The sequence below is a fragment of the Mustelus asterias genome, chromosome 4 (assembly GCF_964213995.1).
Source record: "Mustelus asterias chromosome 4, sMusAst1.hap1.1, whole genome shotgun sequence".
Classification (NCBI taxonomy): domain Eukaryota; kingdom Metazoa; phylum Chordata; class Chondrichthyes; order Carcharhiniformes; family Triakidae; genus Mustelus; species Mustelus asterias.
The window spans coordinates 57711630-57731341 of record NC_135804.1 but is presented as its reverse complement, the minus strand read 5'-3'; the positions used below and the strand labels follow the sequence as shown (position 1 = coordinate 57731341).

Sequence of the window (19712 nt, the reverse complement as noted above, 5' to 3'; positions counted from 1 at the left end):
GCCTTTTCTTCTCTTACTATATTATTGATTTAGACTCTGGTGTGCTGTGGACAATTGTAAAGTTTGCAGATCACACTAAACTTGGAAGCATGTAAACTGTGAGTAGGACAGTGTAGAACTTCAAAAGGAAATAGTCAAGTTGGTGGAGTGGACAGATAGGTGGCTGATGAAGTTCAATGGTGAGAAGTGTGAAGTAATGCATTTTGATAGGATGAACATGAACAGGACAATGGACAGGTGGAGAGAGCAGTTAATAAAGCATACAGTATCCTGAACTTTATTAATAGGGGCACAAGCAACAAGAGCAAGGAGGTTATTCTGAACATATACAAGGCAATAGTTAGATGTCAGCTGGAATACTGTGCACAGTAAAGATGTGAACATACTGGAGAGAATGCAGAAGAGGTTTACAAGAATGGTTCCAGGGATGAGAAACTTCAGTTATGAGGCTAGTTAGGAAAGTTGGGACTGTTCTTCTGAGAGAAGAAGGCTAAGAGGAGGATAGAGTTGTTCAAAACCATGAGGGGACTGAACAGGGTAGATAGGGAGAAACTGTTCCCACTTGTAAAGGATAAAGAATGAGAGGGCACAGATTTGAAGTGATTTGCAAAAGAAGCAAATGTGATGTGAGAAAAAACATTTCTGCACAGCAAGTCGTTGGGTACTGGAAGTGTGGTGATGGCAGGTTCAGTTGAGGCATTCAAAAAAGCGTTAGCTGATTATTTGAATAGAAACAATGTGCAAAAGATATGGGGAGAATGGCACAAAGTCATCACACTATTTTGGAGGCCTGGTACAAACACAATGGGCTGAATGGATTCCTCCTGTGCTTTAACAGTTCTGTGATTCTGTGAAAACATTCGCAGGATGCATTGCAACGACCATAGAAAGGAGCATTGTGTGTGCTACAGGGACAACAGCAGGTGGCAGAAGGGAGGTGGAAGTTGGCAATCTTTAGGATATATTAAACTGACACAACTGAGTGCTTTAATAAAGTAAATACAGGAGAGTGTGTTCCAAATTCATATTTGATACAGAAATGTGACAACATTTTGTGATATTTAATGACACTGTCTAATAATAGTTTTCATCTCTTTGCAGATGAACCTGGATTAGTCAACAAAGATAGGACTATCAAGCACCAACACCATCACTAACACAATATTAGTGCAAGCATCACTAACACTAAATTAGAGTAAACCTTACTACAGCTATCTCACTAGTTCAAACATTAGCACAGGATTTTGATATTTACACAAATAAACCCAGCATGTCACCGGCAGGTGAGTACTTACCAGACAGACATGAGCATATTGTCAGTGGAGGGCTAGATCACAAACCTCAGTCTCAAGAACACAAGGAAGTGGATAGATCAGTAATACAAATTTCAAGACAATCTCGCAATAGCAGACATACAAGTTTGAAATTAAAGTTCATGAGATCCTATAGACGGACTGCAGAATCATTGCATGGAAATTTGATGTTACTCTGCAGCGAATCTTGTCACTGGAGTCAAATGAGCTATCAAAACTTATTTAGCTATCAAGATAGAGATAAGTTTGAAATCTAAATGAAATGTAAGGTCAACTCTCCAAGCAGTTAATCAGCAAATTGGGGTGAAGTGGGGTCAGAGATTAGGGATGGCACATTGAATGATTTTGGCTCAGTGGTTAACTAAATGGTTGGTGTCCAGGTGGCACTTTCCTGGATGAAATATAACCCTTTAGGCAAAGGAAAGTCTCATGTCTGATTACCAGCCTTTGCTAAATTAGGCAGGTCAACGGTTAAGCTTATTCGCTGAAAACATGTGCCCATAGTTTAGCATGGAGAGAAAACAATGACCTGTTTTCTCATTGTGGAACTAACCAATGATGGAAAATGTATAAGAAATCAAATTGTACATAATAAGGGTGAAGTCTGAGGTCCACTTTACAATTAATCTTGGATCTATATGTGCGTGATCAGAATTATATATGTACATTCAGCAATGTAATGGCGGGCTGCATGCTACACTGTTTTGAACCTTTTGAAGATGTGTACAGCAGCTAATCTGTGTACTAAGTGTGTCTACACAGACACTAAAACTTTAATGTAAACACATGGCCAAGGCACTGCTGCACTTTCAAGACCCAGCACTATATGGTTCTGTTTCAGTAACTATCTGCCCTGGGCAGGAACCTAAAAAATTGGATAAGAGTCATTAGCAGACAAGGTGATTGCAATGCATGATTATCCTGTGTCCAATTGAGGTGATACAGGTGGCATGCAAACTTTGTGCTGCCTGCTAATCTCTTTGACTGGAGCGTGCAGGCCAGGACAAAATGCTCTGCTGACCAACTGCATGCTCAGCACAGGAGGTTCATGTGAGACGAGTACGGAATAAAGCTAGTCTGTACTTCTTAGAGCCAGTCTGCACATCATACGTGGGAGGTGATTTGCGGCTGCAGCAGAAAGTGTCTGGGAAGAGACATTGAGAGTAGGAAGAAAGCTGAGAAATGGAGGAGCAGGCCATAGAGAATGCTCCTAGGGTGTCTGATGCTGCACTGGCAGTATTAGTGATGCAGATGGAAAGTAGGATATAAGTCATTTCTGGTTTGTCTTGGTGGTTCAGAGGTAGTGGAACGGCTGACTTGTGAAGGATGAAAGCATTATGGCTGGGGTTAGGAAAGTAGGCATTCACTTACTGACTTGATGTTCTGTCCATGGTCACATACCAACTGTACGTTCAGGGAGTGAAGCCCTCCGGTTCTGAAATTTCTCCTTGAGATGTGGTGCCTACAAAGCCACATGCTTGCAATTGATGATTCCTTGTACCATTGGGAAACCTGCTACACTGGCAAACCAGATCCTGTTCCTCCTGTTTCTCTCTAATAGGAGAGAAGTCAATACAATAGGGCCTTGGTTACCTCCCTGATGCAGTGATAAATGACAGAATGCAAGATGGGCACTGTCACTGACACTAGAAGGATCCTGAGGCATAGAAATTGAGGAACACAATGTCTTTGACAGTCACAGTCACAGCAGTGCTATCCTTGGCCTGCTCTGCAGCTATAATTGCAGATGTAGGTTGTCGACATTTCCTTGGTAAAGCCTTGGATATTGCTCCTGACTCATGGAAGCACAGAGGAAGCACTATGTAAAGACATTAGATGGAAATGGTCTCCTGGTGAGAGACCTCCTCCTATTCCCTATGCACACAGCTTCTCCTCTCTGCTGCCTCTGTTCCATCTTCCTATCATGCTGCAGCCCAAGAGGAATGACAATTAAAGTCCTCATGACTAAAAGCAAATTTTCTGTTCTGAAGCCTTTAAAATTGACTCAACCCTTGCAAAGGTCCAATGTCACTCCTTTCTGACTGAAATAACTTTTGAGTACTTGCACTAACTCTGGAAATGATCGAGAGTTTCAAGTTTCTAGGTGCCCAGATCACCATCAACCTGTCCTAGCCTCTCCACACTGAAATTATAGTTAAGAAAGCCACAAACGCCTGGAGGTTAAGGAAATTCGGCATTGGGTCCGCTACGACTCTCACCAACCTCTACAGATGTACCCTAGAAAGCATTATTTCCGGATGTATCATAGCTTGATATGGCTCTTGCTCTGACCAAGACACAGGAAACTACAAAGCGTTGTAGCCCAGTCCATCACGCAAACTAGTCTCCCATCCATTGACTCAGTCATCTCTTCCTGCTGCCTTGGAAAAGCTGCCAGCATAATCAAGCATCTCACGCATCCCGGACATACTCTCTTCCACCTTCTTGTATTGGGAAAAAAGATACAAAGTCTGAGGTCACCTACCAACCGACTCAAGAACAGCTTCTTCCCTGCTGCCATCAGACCTTTCAATGGACCTACCTTTCTATCTTATCCTATCTTTCTCTACACCCTAGCTATGACTGTAACATTCTGCACCCCCTCCTTTCCTTCTCCCCTATGTACTCTATGAACGACAAACCTTGTCCATATAGCTTGCAAGAAACAATACTTTTCTCTGCATACCAATACATGTGACAATAATATATCAAATTAAATCAAATCAAAATCAAAAAAGCAAAAGAAAGTCAAAAGAACCTCGTTGAAAGTTCCATTGTCATCCCTTGATATAGCATGAGCGGCGGGGTGGGGATTGGGGTGGGAGGAGTGCCCTTTGTTCAGCTACAAGCATTTAAGAGAAAACATTAACATGATGTGTGATGTTTAAGTGGCAGGTTGGTTCCCAAATCAGTATCTGACATCTGACATTCCCAAATCAGTATCTGACATCACCCATTCTGCACGTCTCCAATGCTTGCATGGGATGCCAATGCTGTCATCTTCCCTAACATGGCAATTGGTGGTGCTGCACTGGTAGTCATCAATTGTTGACCCCCTACCATTCATTTTAACTTTTCACTTCCTATATCATATAACCTGATTTAGCTTTCTTCTTTCTCAGGTTATGTTGAGTGGTCTAGCCGCTGTGATTTTTGCCATAGATGTTCCATGGTTTTAGCCAAGCAGCCAAAGAGAAGGTCGATTAGTTTCCCATAGGGGAAGGAGAGGCAACATCATAAATGTTAATTATATATCAATTCTGTTTAATTAAATGCAGATGGGGGGCATTAATTGGGGTTTCACTTGAGCAAATAAAAAGAGATAATAAACTGAAGCAGAATTCCGCAGTTGCTGGAAATGTGAAATAAAAACAGAAAATGCGAGATATACTCAGCGAGTCTGGCAGCATCTGTGGAAGCAGAAGCAGAATTAATGGGCTGGATTTTCGCAGAGCCAGGGAGACGTCGTTGACCTTTAAAAATGACTGATAGGATCTGATTCTGGGACTCCTAACCACATTTTGGCTCTTAAAGATTCCAGCTATATGAATTAATTGCAACTAATATTACATGGAGTCTATACTTCTGATTGGTTTCTGCTCAGATGAAATCCTGTAGAATATTTCCTGATCAGATTATCTCAGTTACCGCTATGACAGCAAACATTTGATTGTTTATCAGGCTTGTTCCTGTTTATCTAGACATTGTTTTGATTAAATGCTGTTATTAAGTTAAAGACAAGACTGTGGCATTTGCAACCATCTTCAGGCAGAAATGCGAAGTGGATGATTTATCTCAACCTCCTCCTGAGGTCTGCAGCATTATGAATGCCAGTCTTCAACAAATACAATTAATTCTGTATCATATCAAGAAGTGGATAAATCCGCTGGACAGTACAATAGTTATGAGCTCTGACAATGCCCCAGCAGTAGCACTGAAGAATTTATGTTATATAACTAGCTTTTCCCTTAGCCAATCTGCCCAGTGTAGCTACAATGCTAGCAGTAACACAATAATGTGGAAAATTGCCCAGATATGTCTTTCATAGGAGAAAGCCAACCCAGCCAACTATTTCCCTATCAATCTCCTCCCAATCATCAGCGAAGTTACAGAATGTGTTGTAGATTGTTCCACCAGGCCACTTAACTCCTGATCTCGTTACTGTGTTAAAAATATGAAATGTATAAAATTGTTAGGTTTGGGAACTGGATCATTAAGTAATGGGAAAATGGAGGATTAAAGGGGGTCATGTGACCTGCTCTGAATTCTGCCCAGCAACAAATTTGGGTGGCTTGGTTGTTAAAAGTTAAAGGGGTAGGCTTAGTCTTGTATGAAGCCAACATCCCATGAACCATTCCATCGTGGAGATTCCCATTGTTCTGCAAGGTGGGGTCTTATAGTCTTATAGTACATGTGCCGATCTCTGCTATGACAGATCGGCACATGTACAGTGGCCCATTCAGCGTTATGCTGCCGGCCTCTCCAGCAGGAATAGGCCCCACCCACAGCTTTTTAATGAGATTCACACCAGTGCACTCTGCAATGCTGCAGAGTGGAAGCGGGAACCCCACCCAGGAGGCAATCCCCCTTACCCCCGACCTCCTGGAGGATCTCAATGGCTCCCTTTACTCCAGTAAGGCCAGGCTGTCAGCTCCCCGTTAGTGGGGAGCTGTTGTAAACCCCTCTGGAGTGAAACACTCCTGGTGGGGGTGGAGACGACTTTAGTCCCGATCCCGCTAATGATATTTAAATGACCACTGCTTTAATATATTCAGTTCTGCACTGATTTCTGACGCGGAGGTGATGGTGTCAGAAATCCGGCAGCCGGAGACACATGGAGGCTGGGGCGCTCAGCGGGAAGCCCGCTACACAGCCTCCACTTGGGTCTCCCGGTAGGAGAATTGTCCCCCCTGATGTTTTAAGGGACCTTCTAACATCTTATTTACGCAAGCACTCTCTATTGAGGAATGATTACATGAGGCACCTCCCCTAACTGGAGGACATTGCTGCCTGACACCCGCTGTAGTGCCTGAGCTCCTTTTTCTGAGTTTTCCAAGAGCTATTTCACCGACATTTTTAAATCCAGTTTGGATACTACCATTAGCTTCTTTTGGGTAGTCAGGTTATTTGTGCAGCTTACCAATCATTGCCAATGTAATAATTCCACCAAGCCCAGTCTGCCATCACCAAAACAGCATGCAACTCAATACGGGGAGACCTACAGAATACTGGTCTGGATTGAAGCAACGGGTTTTAGCCCCCACTGCTCACTTCCCATTGGGCAAGTCTCTGCTCACTCAGTAAGGGAGTTCTACTCCATGAAACCCATTGATGATCCTCCATGCCATAATCGTATTGAATGGCGGGACAGATTTGAAGGGCCTGGTGGTCTATTCCCCTTCTATTCTTGTGCCCTTCATGGCCATCATAACAGTTGCCTACAGAAAGCAGTGTTAGCCAATGCTGTTCTGAGTTTGTTAAATTAAAAGTCTTATAACTTGACATCTTGTTTGTGAACCCTCCAGTCAGTTACTGGAAAGTCAAATATCTTTTTAAAACTTATCCATCCCTATGGAGATCACCTAGGTCCAAACTTGGATGAAAGAACTGAATTTCAGAGATGAGGTGAGAGTATCTGCCCTTGACATCAAGGTAGCATTTGAACAACGTTAATGGAAATCAGGGCAAAATGCTCCAGTAGTTCAAATCATACTTAGTTTGAAAGGAAATGGTTGTGGCTCTTGGAGGTCAGTCATTACAGCCATTGGACATTGTTCAGCAGTTCCTCAAGATAGTGTCCTATGCCCAACGATCTTCAGCTGCTTCATCAATGACCTCCTCTCCATCATAAGGTCAGAATAGAGAATTTTGCTGATGAGTATGCATTTTACAGTTACATTCACAACACCTCAGATAATGAAGCAATCTGTGCTCAATTGTAGCAAGGACTGCTGTTCCAGGTTTGGGGTGATAAGTGACAAGCAACATTCAAATCACACAAACGCCATGCAATAACCATCTCCAACATGAGAGAATCTAACCATCACCCCTTGCCATTCATTGGCATTATCTTGGCTGAATCTCCCACCATCAACATCCTGGGGGACCAGCCTTATCTCAGCAATCTCATCAAGACTCCTTTGGCAGCACCTTCCAAACTCATGGCCCACTACCATCTAGAAGGACAAGGGCACCAGACATATGGGAACTCCACCCATTGCAAGTTCCCCTTCAAGTCATTCACCACCCTAACTTGGAACTATATCGCCATTCTTTCACTGTTGCTGGGTCAAAATCCTGGAACTCCGTCCCTAACAGCATTGTGGGTATACCTACACGACATGGACTGCATCGGTTCAAGAAGGCAGCTCACCACGACTTTCTTGTGGGCAATTAGGGATGGGCAATGATAGCCAGCAAAATCCACATGCCTTGAATGAATGTAAAAATATATAAATACTATTTCAAAAGTAGGCCAAGGGGCTGGGAATTCTGTCGTAAGTAATTCACCACCAGACTCCCCAAAGCCTGTCTGACATCTACAAGGCATAAATCACGAGTGTGATGGAATACTCTCATTTGTCTAGATGAGTGTAGCTGCACAACATTTAATATATTTGACATAATCCAGCATAAAGCAGTCCATTTGATCAGCACCCTATCCACGACCTTAAACATTTGCTTCCTCTTATACAGATGCAGTGACAGCAGTGTGCACCATCTACATGCACAGCTGCATCTCACCAAGGGTCCTTCAACAGCACCTTCCAACCCCATGACTTCTACCATGTATAAGCACAGTGCATGGGAATACCATTGCCTGCAAATTCCCCTCCAGTCACACACCATCCTGACTGGGAAATACACTGCCCTTCTTTTACTGTTGCTGATCAAAATTCTGGAACTTTCTCCCTAACAGCACTGAGTGTACATACACATGTGGACTGCAGCAGTTCAAGGTAGTTCATCACTATCTCCCCAAGGACAATTGGAGTTGGGCAATAAATGGTGGGCCTAGCCCATGAGTGATGCTCATATCCCATGAACAAATAAAGAAAACTGTTGGTTGTTCCTGCTCAGGTTGTTTCCTGTTGAATAATAGTTTGCTCTCAGACAATTACTTATCCTGTTGAGACAAGATCTTGCTGACTAGGCTAATTCTGATCAAACAATCTTTGCTAACTGCTTCCTATTCTGATCAGTTCCCACTGAGCTAAGATCGTGATAATCAGTCATCACATTTGTGAATGATGACGAACCTTATGCTTCAATACGAGGCCATAGACCAGTTACTGCTCAACTAGGTCCTGCATGATTTCAATCCTCTTGACGTTAATGATCAGACTACTGATCAGTTGGTGATCAAAGTAGTTATGATTTAGACTAGAACAAAGAACAAAGAACAATACAGAACAGGAACAGGCCCTTCGGCCCTCCAAGCCTGCGCCGCTCCCTGGCCCAAACTAGACCATTCTTTTGTATCCCTCCATTCCCACTCCGTTCATGTGGCTATCTAGATAAGTCTTAAACATTCCCAGTGTGCCCACCTCCACCACCTTGCCTGGCAGCGCATTCCAGGCCCCCACCACCCTTTGTGTAAAATATGTCCTTCTGATATCCGTGTTAAACCTCCCCCCCCTCACCTTGAACCTATGACCCCTCGTGAACGTCACCACCGACCTGGGAAAAAGCTTCCCACCATTCACCATATGTATGCTAGTACAGTTTCAAAACAGTTCCAATAAACCTACTGCTGAAGGGATCAACGCTTGATGGAAATCCCACTGATTTAATCCGTCTGATCCAAGGTTCAGTTTTAAACCGGCAGCACATCATTTCACAGTAGTGATCATCATCTTCCTCTTTTATTTCCACTGGGGGTGGGGGAGGAATGTCTGGGGGCTTCTTGATTGGTGCTGTGGTATAAAGTAAATGAATAATCAGATTTGTTTATGAGTAGTGACAAAAAAAATAGTGAAAATAACAAGATGACCTCAGGAAGTCCCAGAATGCTTTACAACCAACTAAAAACATTTGAAATGTTGTCACTGTAGCAATGTAGGAAATATGACAGTAAGGAATCATCATGACATCTTCCCCCACTGCCATGTGGGCAGTATCCCAACCATCAGATTTGATAGTGACTCAAAGGCACATCAATAGGGAAAACTGAACCTCAATCCCAGTTTAGATTCATTCCCTAAGTGGATGTCTCAGGAGTATACAAGCTATCAGTCGGCAACAGCAATGAGACTTTCATTCCACCAGACTGGCCAGACTTGGAATCCAAGTCACAGTACTGAGAGCAGAGTACATTTTGAACCATTCCACACACCCCCACTCCCCGCCATCCGCCCCCCTCCCTCGCCACCTTCCCCACGCTTGTTCTGTTTGTATCTTCCTGAGTTATGCCACATTCATTACAACCTAGTGTCACTGTATGATGTCCTGTGAAATATTCCCTGAGACTTGGTCAATGCTTCAAACTGTCCAGTTATGCCAGGCCATGATTTCACATTATTGTCCAACGCATGTTTACCAACCACTTCCCAATCTCCATGACCTGACCCTAATTCTCCAATCCTTTACTTACATGCAGATGGACTTTCTTCATCTTCAGATGCATCAGGGTCAATGAGCTTTTCCTTGGCCAGTTCTGTTCTTTCCTTAAAGCTTCTCACTAGCTCTTGAAGACGCTCATTAACAATAGCACTGGTAATGCTTGATGTTGAACCTTGTTTATCTGTTAAACTGAACATAAAGCTTAATTCAGGCACTTTAAGTTTTAATACAAGGTGTGTTAGATGCTGGTGTTGAAAATGTAGCTTGAGGGCAAGCTACATTTGTCAAAAGTATCAATAATAAAACTTAGGCCAAGGGCAGTGCTATCATGCACACTATACCAAATCCAATCTATTGCAGAATAATATAATTGCAATTCTGGTATTCTTGTACTTCTTGCTCATCATGAATACCTTTATACATATTGCTTTGTATGTATATATTTATATACATCCCTTGTACAGGGCACATACTCTTTGAACCTCCTTCATAAGCATTGACATATCTTGCTCATTTCTCAAATCTCCTGGTTCAACCTGTCCACTACCCAATCCTGCTGGTATATTTTCACTAGCTCGGTCCGTTGGCACATCTTGCTCATTACCCAGCCCTGCTGCTTTACTCCTGGACTATGATCTGGAGAACATCTGCAGCTATCTGACCTGTAGGTGTGCCCTCCTTACCATCCCAACCCCACTTAGCCTGATGACATGCAATATCTCTCCAGTGCCTCCACTGCTGCTTCCAGCCTTTGTTTCTGTTCCTTTAAAGCATCTGTTCATGGAACTGAGCAGGAGGACAGATGGGGGATTAGGGAAATAAATAAATATATGCAGCTTGGAATCCTACTTTTGTGGTAGGTCCAGCGTTTGGGGTCAAATTCCAAACAAAAATTGATAAAATAAATACACATTCCCTGAATAAATATAATTAGGCAAAATCATGGCTTCAGCAAATTAATTAAACAAATGGAATAAATTAAATCAGGATAATTGCTTGCACCCTACACTCTTTGGCACACTCAAATTTATGTTACTGCTTTCTCTCTCTTTCTCTTCCTTCGTCTCCATATCTGTTCCTCCCTCCAATTATACCTTCCACATTATGTTTATTGTAAACTGCAATCCTTGCATCAGGAGCCAAACCCAAGTGCTCAGATGAGAACAACTACCCATAAACAGTTGAGTGCATGCATCTCACTAAACCACCTAGTGGCACCAGTAATGGCAAACCTGCCCTTTTGATGTCATGTGCAGCAACAACATTTGACATCTTCCTGAAACAATGAAGGGAAAGGACTGTGTCAAAAATAAGAGGCGCATGCAGCAGCAGGAAAGACTTAATAAATGTCAACTATCTAAACTATCATAAACACCTCCTGGTTAAAATCCAACATTAATCTTGTCTTACTGACCTATCATCAACCAGGAGGTTGGTTTGGCTATTCCAGGCCTGCACAGGTAACTCCTGGGATGGTTCATCCACATTTTCTTCATGAGAGGACTTATTTCTAATCAAAAAAGAAAATAAAATCACAGGTCATTGTTCAAAGCCAAGTAAAAGCTTGGACTTCTGACTCTGTCATTCGCTACCACAGTAAGTCACCATAAGGACCAAAGGTGAGTGACATCCTTTATATCACTATGATGTCAGAAATTTGAGTGATCCAGTTGGGTGTGCTCCTGCCCCTAAGCCATGAGGCATTGGTTATAAGGCTTGTTGGCCAAGAAAGGAGTGCTTAAGTGGCTCAAAGCAGGTTGTTAATCAGGCTGCAAAATCTTTCCAACACTTCATCATTCTCTGAAGGAGAAAAAAGTGAGAGGATATGCACAAAAACCATGACATCAAGATAAGCTGCTGCATTTTTACGCCAGGGATGGGAAAGGGATTGACAATCAGTGAGAGTTTCTATATTTCACAGATTGGACCAAGTTTACTGGTTTGTTCACAGTAGCTGATAATTTGGCTTAATTAATTTTCTTCCTAATAGCTATATTCATATTGACCAAGATACTTGTCTCCCTTATTAGGACTGTATTGAGATTCACACTGCAGAAAACATCTTTATTCCACACTTTATTATTGCTTTAGTGAATTGAATGAATCTCAAAGGACAGGAGAGGGTAGATTTCCATCTATTCCTGAAAGATAATTCCACACGTTTTTCCTCCAGGTGTATGCCCAGTCCCTGGGCGGCTACAATTCAGGCTGGAAAATTAAACACAGCTTCAGGCCTCTCAAAACCTCTGAGGTCAGTGTCTCTTGCCTGCTTATTCTGTTTTTTCCTGGTTTCCTGGGAGTCTATTCCCAAAATTATGGCTGGAGAACAATGGAAGATTTGTGAAGTGTCAGGCCTTATGCAGAGTGAAAGTTGTGTTTTTATTAAAGGCTCTCAATTTTGAGGAGAAAATGAGATGGTAACTGCAGTACCTTGAGGTACCCTACTTCCTTGTGTAATATGAATGGCAAGTACCATAGGTTTTGTCGCAGTAGCTGCATGGGTCTGGAGGCGATTGAACACCCTGCAGACTCTGGCAATTATTTAGAACTATTATCAAGAACTAGAGGACACAGCCTCAAAATAAGGGGGAGTCAGTTTAGGACAGAGTTGAGGAGGAGCTTCTTCTCTCAGAGGGTAGTGAATCTCTGGAATTCTCTGCCCATTGAAGCAGTGGAGGCTACCTCGTTAAATATGTTTAAGTCACAGGTGGATAGATTTCTGATCGATAGGGGAATTAAGGGTTAGGGGGAGCGGGCGGGTAAGTGGAACTAAACCACTATCAGATCAGCCATGATCTTACTGAATGGCGGGGCAGGCTCGAGGGGCTAGATGGCCTACTCCTGCTCCTATTTCTTATTGTTCTTATTGTTCTTATATTTAGGTTTGAAGTGGTATTGACCCAATTTATTCATTTATTGTTCACCCCTAATTGCCCTTCAGAAGGTGGGTCAGCAGCTTCTTGAACCTTTGCAGTCTCCTGTGGTGTAGGTGCACCCACAATGCTGTTAGGGAGACAGTTCCATGGTTTTAACCCAGTAACAGTGAAGGAACAGCAATATATTTCCAGGTGAGTAGATGGAGGGAAACTTCAAGGTGTTGGTGTTTCCATGAAACATTATATAAAGCATACATAGGGCATATAAAATGCCTGTGTGAAATATACTAGTGGGGGATAACTTGTATGTACATATGAAGGACATGGTAGTGGCATGTAATCATTTGAGCCATTTCTTTTGTCTTGTGACCACAAAGCCTACTTCCACATCTGTCAATATTGTAAGTAGTCAACCTGCTGCATATTCTCTGATCCGATATGGTGACACAATCCATCATGGGGCTGGCAAGCATTTTGCCAGCATTCATCTAATGTGACAGCAATCCAGTAACAGGATTGGATTCTAGATAATTACAAAGCAACTGGTTGATGAGAGAGACAAGGGTCAATGAAAGAGTCACTCTGATGTGTCCATTTTGTTTCCTTTCTAAGTTCAGCCTCATTTGATCAGGGAAAGAAAACAAATACTGTCCGATTGCTACAGAGCGTGGGTCTAACATTATTATATGTGTTTCTAACAATAACGCAGCAGAGCATTGGTTTGTAAAATTGTACGACATTTTGGTACAATAAAGTATGCACCATGTATAATACTTTTACTTGTCAGCGTGTTATTGATGTGGACATTTACTGCAGATCCTTAAACAAAACTGAATACACAATACAAATCAATGAAAATTACCAAGCGGAAGTAAGTACGAACTCAATAGGTGGCTATGAATTGTGGTAGGAGGAAGTAGCATGATAGTTGGTGACCATGATATTAACAGTGTCAATTAGAAATGGCAGGAGTTGACATTATTTCTGAGTTATATAACTCGATGAAATATCTGCACTTGCCAAAATCTAATAAAAATAGAAAGGTTTCTGTTTTCCAGCAACATAAGAGATTTTAAAAATACACCAATCCATAAAGCAATGCTGGCAGGACAAGCAATGGAAGCCTATCTGTATTCTATATTGGTAAACTGTGCAACTGTCACATGCACACTCAGGTGCCTAAACCTAATTTTGCTCATTTGTGCCTCTCTGGATTTAGGTAAGTAGAATTTGTACTTACAGGAAGACCATGTGCAATCAGAAATGCTGCTGGTTTAGATTTCTCAGTAGTTTTTATTTTGAAATTTAAGTGTAATGGTTTCCATGCATCGGACAATCGGCTGACTGAAAAGAGGACCTGGGTAGCCCTAATCCTATTTGCTTTTGATTTTACCTTTGGGACCATTTGCTAAAGAAATAGACATGTTAGATTGAATACATGTTCGGTGCAGAAGATGCTCAGACATCCATTCCTCAGTGTATTATCTTCAAACTCTTCCTGACAGCCTTTTGCAGTTGTTGATCAGTCTGAGCATAAAGAAAAGCTTTCCAGTGCTTGTCCTAAAGTTATTCTTCCCAGCCCTGAATCTCTACTGACGTACCCAGGTGTATTCACAAGTTGTGTTCTGGGATTACATTCTTTCGTATCTTTAACATCACTATAAGAATGCCTTGAGACATCACTCTTCGAGGTTGGTGATCTGTAACCTCTCATTTGTTACATTTCTTTAAAGTCTTGTTACTTTCTACTGCACCACTTCTAGGCTCTTGACACAGGAATATTAAGAATTCCATGCAGAACTGGCAATGTCAAGTTCAATAATCGCCCTGTATCTCTACTGTTCCTCCCAGGTTCCTTTCAAAGTCCCATTCTGCTATTTATTTCCTTAACTGTAAACCTATATTGCTCCATCATTCTACCAATATGTATATCTTGGTATTAATATCTTATTTCATTTGTCTACTTAATAGTACCTGTAATTTCTTCTACAAAACATTAAATATATTCTCATACTGAATGATCTCCCTATTTTACAGCTTCAGTACAAATTGAGTTCAACTAATTTGACAATATACTCCGGGATCTTGTTTCTCTTATCGTTGTCTGCTTCAATTTGTTTACGGAAAGCAAATTAACACCCATGACATGTTCTATTCCACCTCTGCAGCACAATGGCCTTGCTTCCCATTTTTATTTCTAGTTTGCAAAATTGGCCTTATTGAATTTTATTTGTCCATGTTCAGCTTAGATTCAAATCCTGTCAAGCTCTCTTTGTAAGTTATGTGCACTGAGACTGCAAATCCAAACACTGTAGGAACAGGAGAAATTGCAGTACAGAACTCTCCAGCACTCAACTACATTATCTCACCAGTGGAACCCAGCTACCTTTACTCACTTTTCTTAGTTTATGTTCATACCTTGATGATATCTTGGAACCAGGCACTGTAAGTGTCTGGCTCTTGTACGGCGAACAGGGGACTTTAATTGGTGGCAGCTTGCCATGTCCTGTTGTTAAGGTATCCCCTTCAGGATCCACGTCTTCAATATTGACCGAGGGCCGTGAAATAGCATGAGGATCTGCAAAGAAGGAAATAGATGGAGGTAAAATATTGACCAGAGCACTTGCTAAAGCACCAGTCAGATATTCATTCCAGTAGGAGTATTCACTCTCTTCCCAAAAAATGTTTATTTGATGTCACCACATGCAAAACACTGTTTCAGATTATCATTGAAAGACAATGGGTGGGATCCTCCAACCTAGTCCATACCCACCCCACTGCCAGCAAGAATGGAAAATTTGGCCCTCAGCCAAAACTTCGTTCACTGCATTGATACCGGAGAGTCCCAGCCATGGATGAGGTTGGAGGTTTTTGGTGTATATGTCAGTGAGGATAACCTATCCTGGGAGTGTGACATTGGGGAACTGAGTAAACCGCCTGACAAACACAGTACATGCAAAGTACTGACACTAGACTAAAGCTTCAGAAGAACTTCTAAGCCAGTACCTAATCAGGGACGGATCTTTCCACTTCAGAAGACATCTGGGTGATAATCTCTCTTTAACTCCTATTTACTTGAAGAAAGGCGGTGGCATAGTGGTCATGTCTCTAGACCAGAAACCCAGGGGTAATACTTTGGGGACCCGGGTTTGAATCCCAAAACAGCACATAGTGAAATTTTAATTCAATAAAATAAATCTGTAATTAAAAGTCCAATGATGACCATGAAACCGTAATTGATTGTCAATGAGAAAAGGAAATCTGCCAACCTTACCTGGTCGGACCTACTAGATTCTACACCCACAGCAATGTGGTTTACTCTGATTGCTCAGTTTTGGCCCCCTTACTTGAAAAGGATGTAATTGTATTGGAGGCAGTTCAGGGGAGGTTCATTACATTGATTCCAGAGATGAGGGGTTTGGCTTATGGAGAGAGTTTAAGCAGGTTAGACCTATATTGTCTAGCGTTTAGAAGAATGAGGGGCAATCTAATTGAGGTATATAAAATGCTAAAGGGGATTGACAGGGTGGATGAAGAGAGAATGTTTCCCCTTGTGGGGTAATCTAAAATGAGAAATCATAGTTTTAGGGTAAAGGGTGGCAGATTTAAAACAGAACTGAGGAGAAATTATTTCTCTCAAAGGGTTGTGAGTCTGTGGAATTCACTACCCCAGAGTGTGGTGGATGCTGGGACATTGGGTAACTTTAAGGAGGAGATAGACAAATTATTCATTAGTAATGGCTTGAAGGGTTATGGAGAATGGACAGGAAAGTGGAGTTGAGGCTGAGACAAGATCAGCCATGCTCGCATTGAATGACGGAGCAGGCTCAAGGGGCTGAATTGTCTACTGCTGCTCCTAATTCTTAATTTCTTAAAAACTGGCAGAAAAAAATCACTCAATTCAAGAGCAATTAGTGATGGGCAATAAATGCTGGCCTAGCCAGCAATGCTCGCATCCCATAAATGAATTTTTAAAAAGTCCATGCATAGTATGCATGTTCTCATTACGTTTTCTGTGGTTTTGCATAATAGCTCGTTCTTTTCTTTTTTTAATAGGAAATTCCCTGCCTGAGATCTCCTGCCACTGCTTTCCCTGTCAGAAACCGATCAGGCCGTCAGCTTCATCAGCTGTCGAGGCCGAATTGAGCTTCTGTTACGTTTGACAGTTTCTCCTGTCCTGGACTAGCCGGATTCTTTGGCCATTTCAGCCTCCATATGACTTTCGCCATAAATATCAGATCCATTAACTCATTTTCTCTCTCCACAGATGCTGTCAGACCTGCTGAGATTTTCCAGCATTTTCTGTTCTTGTTTCAGATTCCAGCTTCTGCAGTATTTTGTTTTTATCCATTGAATCTTGATTTGGTGTCAAAGCAAAGTGAGACATTTGTGAATTTAAACACTGTGGTAAAATGCAAGGGGTCTTAATGTTAAAATTAGAATGAGGCTTTTCAGGGATGATGTCAGGAAGCACTTCTTCACACAAAAGGTAACTGAAATCTAAAAATCTAGGGCCCAATTCTCCCTTCCCGATGCACACATTTTTTGGTGGGAGAATCACGTGTCGGCCATTCACGGGATTTGCGCATGAATTCCTGACGCATATGTGTCTCCCACAGCCGGAGAGCAGGCGCGGCTGAGACCACGCTGGAAACCAGTGGGAAGAGAGGTAAGTAATTTAAATCTGTTTTTAATGTATTTTAAATGTGATTATTGGGACCGGCACAGATTTCTCCGGGCCTGATAACATCTCTCACCCGCCAGTAGTGGGTTTAGAGTAGCTCCCCACTTTCGGGAAACTAGCGGGAGACCCCACCGGATTGAAGGGGGGGTGGCAATTGGGGTCCCCCAGGGAGGTTGGGCAGCGGGAGGGTGGTGCCCTCTGGGCATGGGCAACCTCGCAGTGCCAGCCTGTGCCCCCTGGGACTGCCCAAGGGGCACTGCCCATCGGGCATTGGGCAGGGCCAAGGGGACAGACATGGGGTGAGGTTGGGCCAGGGGGCTGGGCCTATTGTGGGCAAGGCCTAGGGGACAGAGCCTATTGTGGGTGGGCTCTCGGGGGCGATCAGTGGGGGTGGGAGTCCCGCTGCCACTCTGCACTGGGATCGATCAGGACTGGAGGGAGGCCAGCGATTGGGGCGGGCTGGAAGGGGGCAGGTCTGCTGGAGAGGATCTGCCCCCCGTGGGGGGAGGGGTGGGGGGATCGCCACTACTCGGGGGGGCGGCTGGAGATTGGGGCGCTCCGTGATGGAATAGGGTCGGGGCTGGCCTGGGAATGCTGTGCGGGCCACGATCGGGCCATGGGGGTCTGGGGGGAGAGCACTGTGAGGGTCACGGGCTGGCCAGTGATCGAGCTGGCCAGCAAACTGCAATCTGACAGATCGGGGCATGCACTGAGGCCCAGAACTGTCAACCTCCATTGTGAATAGGCCCAGCCCCTCCGAGCTTTTAATGAGATTCACGTTTGTGATATAGTGTGGGAGATTCAAGTCTGAAGTTGAACAGAAAAGTCGTGATTTACAGTTTTCTCGCCAATTCGGCACTTTTGGGAGAATCGCCCCCCCTAGTTCCCTTGAAAGCTTTTGAGGCAAGCGGTCAACTGAAAATTTCAAAACTAAAATTGATAGATTTTCATTAGCCAAATTTATGAAGGACAAAGATGGAAAGATGGAGTTCAGATACTGGTCAGCCATCATCTCATTGAAGGGTGGAGCAGGCTTGCAGGATTGCATGGCCTACTCCTGCTCCTTTGTTCTTATTTAAATCTTCTTTTATAAATCTTGTCTTATGAACATCAAATATTTCAATCTTCAAGAAATATAAGAGATGGGTGCTATGCCATTGGGTTTCAGGCCTCAGGGGAATTTAAGGAGGTCAGTAAGGCATCTCTGGCCCAATCCAGAAATTCTGAAGACTATTTTGTGCAAATATCTGAGACATTGACCATACCACAAACAAGATTGAAGTTATATACAGACAAGACTCAAACAAATACAGACATTCACACAAAACCAAACATTTTGATATGCAAAATACAAAACATAAAGCAATCAACAACATAATGCACATTATGTTCACCTATACAATGCAATGGAGACCATTCTTCAGTCAAGAAGTTAGGGTTTATGACCCCAGATGTTTGCTTCCTATGGCTAAGTGGAGGTAACCGAGAGCTGGAAGTGCGGTAGCTGGGCACATTGGGTAAATCTAAAGCATACTGGGAATTAGGGGTGGAGCTTCTGTGTGTCAGTGGCACATCACGAACGAGGTGGACTAACTCTACGTCTTTACTTCGCTTAGGCATGATAGCAGTTACTAGGCACGTCTGAGAATGTGGCTCAAGCAATAAGGAGACTGAGCATCTGTAACTAAAAAGCAAAAACAGGTTTAAGTATTGAGTTCAAGGAGATTATATAGTGCAAACTAGACTGTACAGCACAACATGCAGCTTAATACAGACTGTACCACAACATAAAATTTTAACAGACTGCCACACATGCTATGGACTTCACCCCAGACTGTAGTGCACACCACATCTCACACTGTACTGCATACCTCATCTCAGACTGGACCACATACCCAATCTCAAACTGTACTGCACATCTCACGTCAGACTACATCACACACCTCATCTTACACTGTATCACACACTTCATTTTCAACTGTATCACACACCTCATTTAGACTGTACCACATACCTCATTTAGACTGTACCACACACCTCATTTAGACTGTACCACACACCTCATTTAGACTGTACCACACACCTCATTTAGACTGTACCACACACCTCATTTAGACTGTACCACACACCTCATTTAGACTGTACCACACACCTCATTTAGACTGTACCACACACCTCATTTAGACTGTACCACACACCTCATTTAGACTGTACCACACACCTCATTTAGACTGTACCACACACCTCATTTAGACTGTACCACACACCTCATTTAGA

The 19712-nt window shown here is 42.9% G+C and overlaps 1 protein-coding gene across 1 annotated transcript in view; it reads right to left on the bottom strand.

The window, feature by feature from the left end:
• Window positions 1–19055, bottom strand: part of LOC144493111 (cyclic nucleotide-gated channel beta-1-like) — an 80424-nt gene extending 61369 nt beyond the window's left edge. Inside the window, exons 1-5 of the mRNA XM_078212013.1 lie at window positions 18830–19055; window positions 15170–15329; window positions 11290–11385; window positions 9907–10064; window positions 9065–9229 (exon numbers count right to left, since the gene is read on the bottom strand). Of these exons, the coding sequence (XP_078068139.1) occupies window positions 9065–9229; window positions 9907–10064; window positions 11290–11385; window positions 15170–15329; window positions 18830–19055 (805 nt within the window). The remainder of the gene's footprint in view (window positions 1–9064; window positions 9230–9906; window positions 10065–11289; window positions 11386–15169; window positions 15330–18829) is intronic.
• Between the last annotated feature and the right edge of the window lie 657 nt (window positions 19056–19712).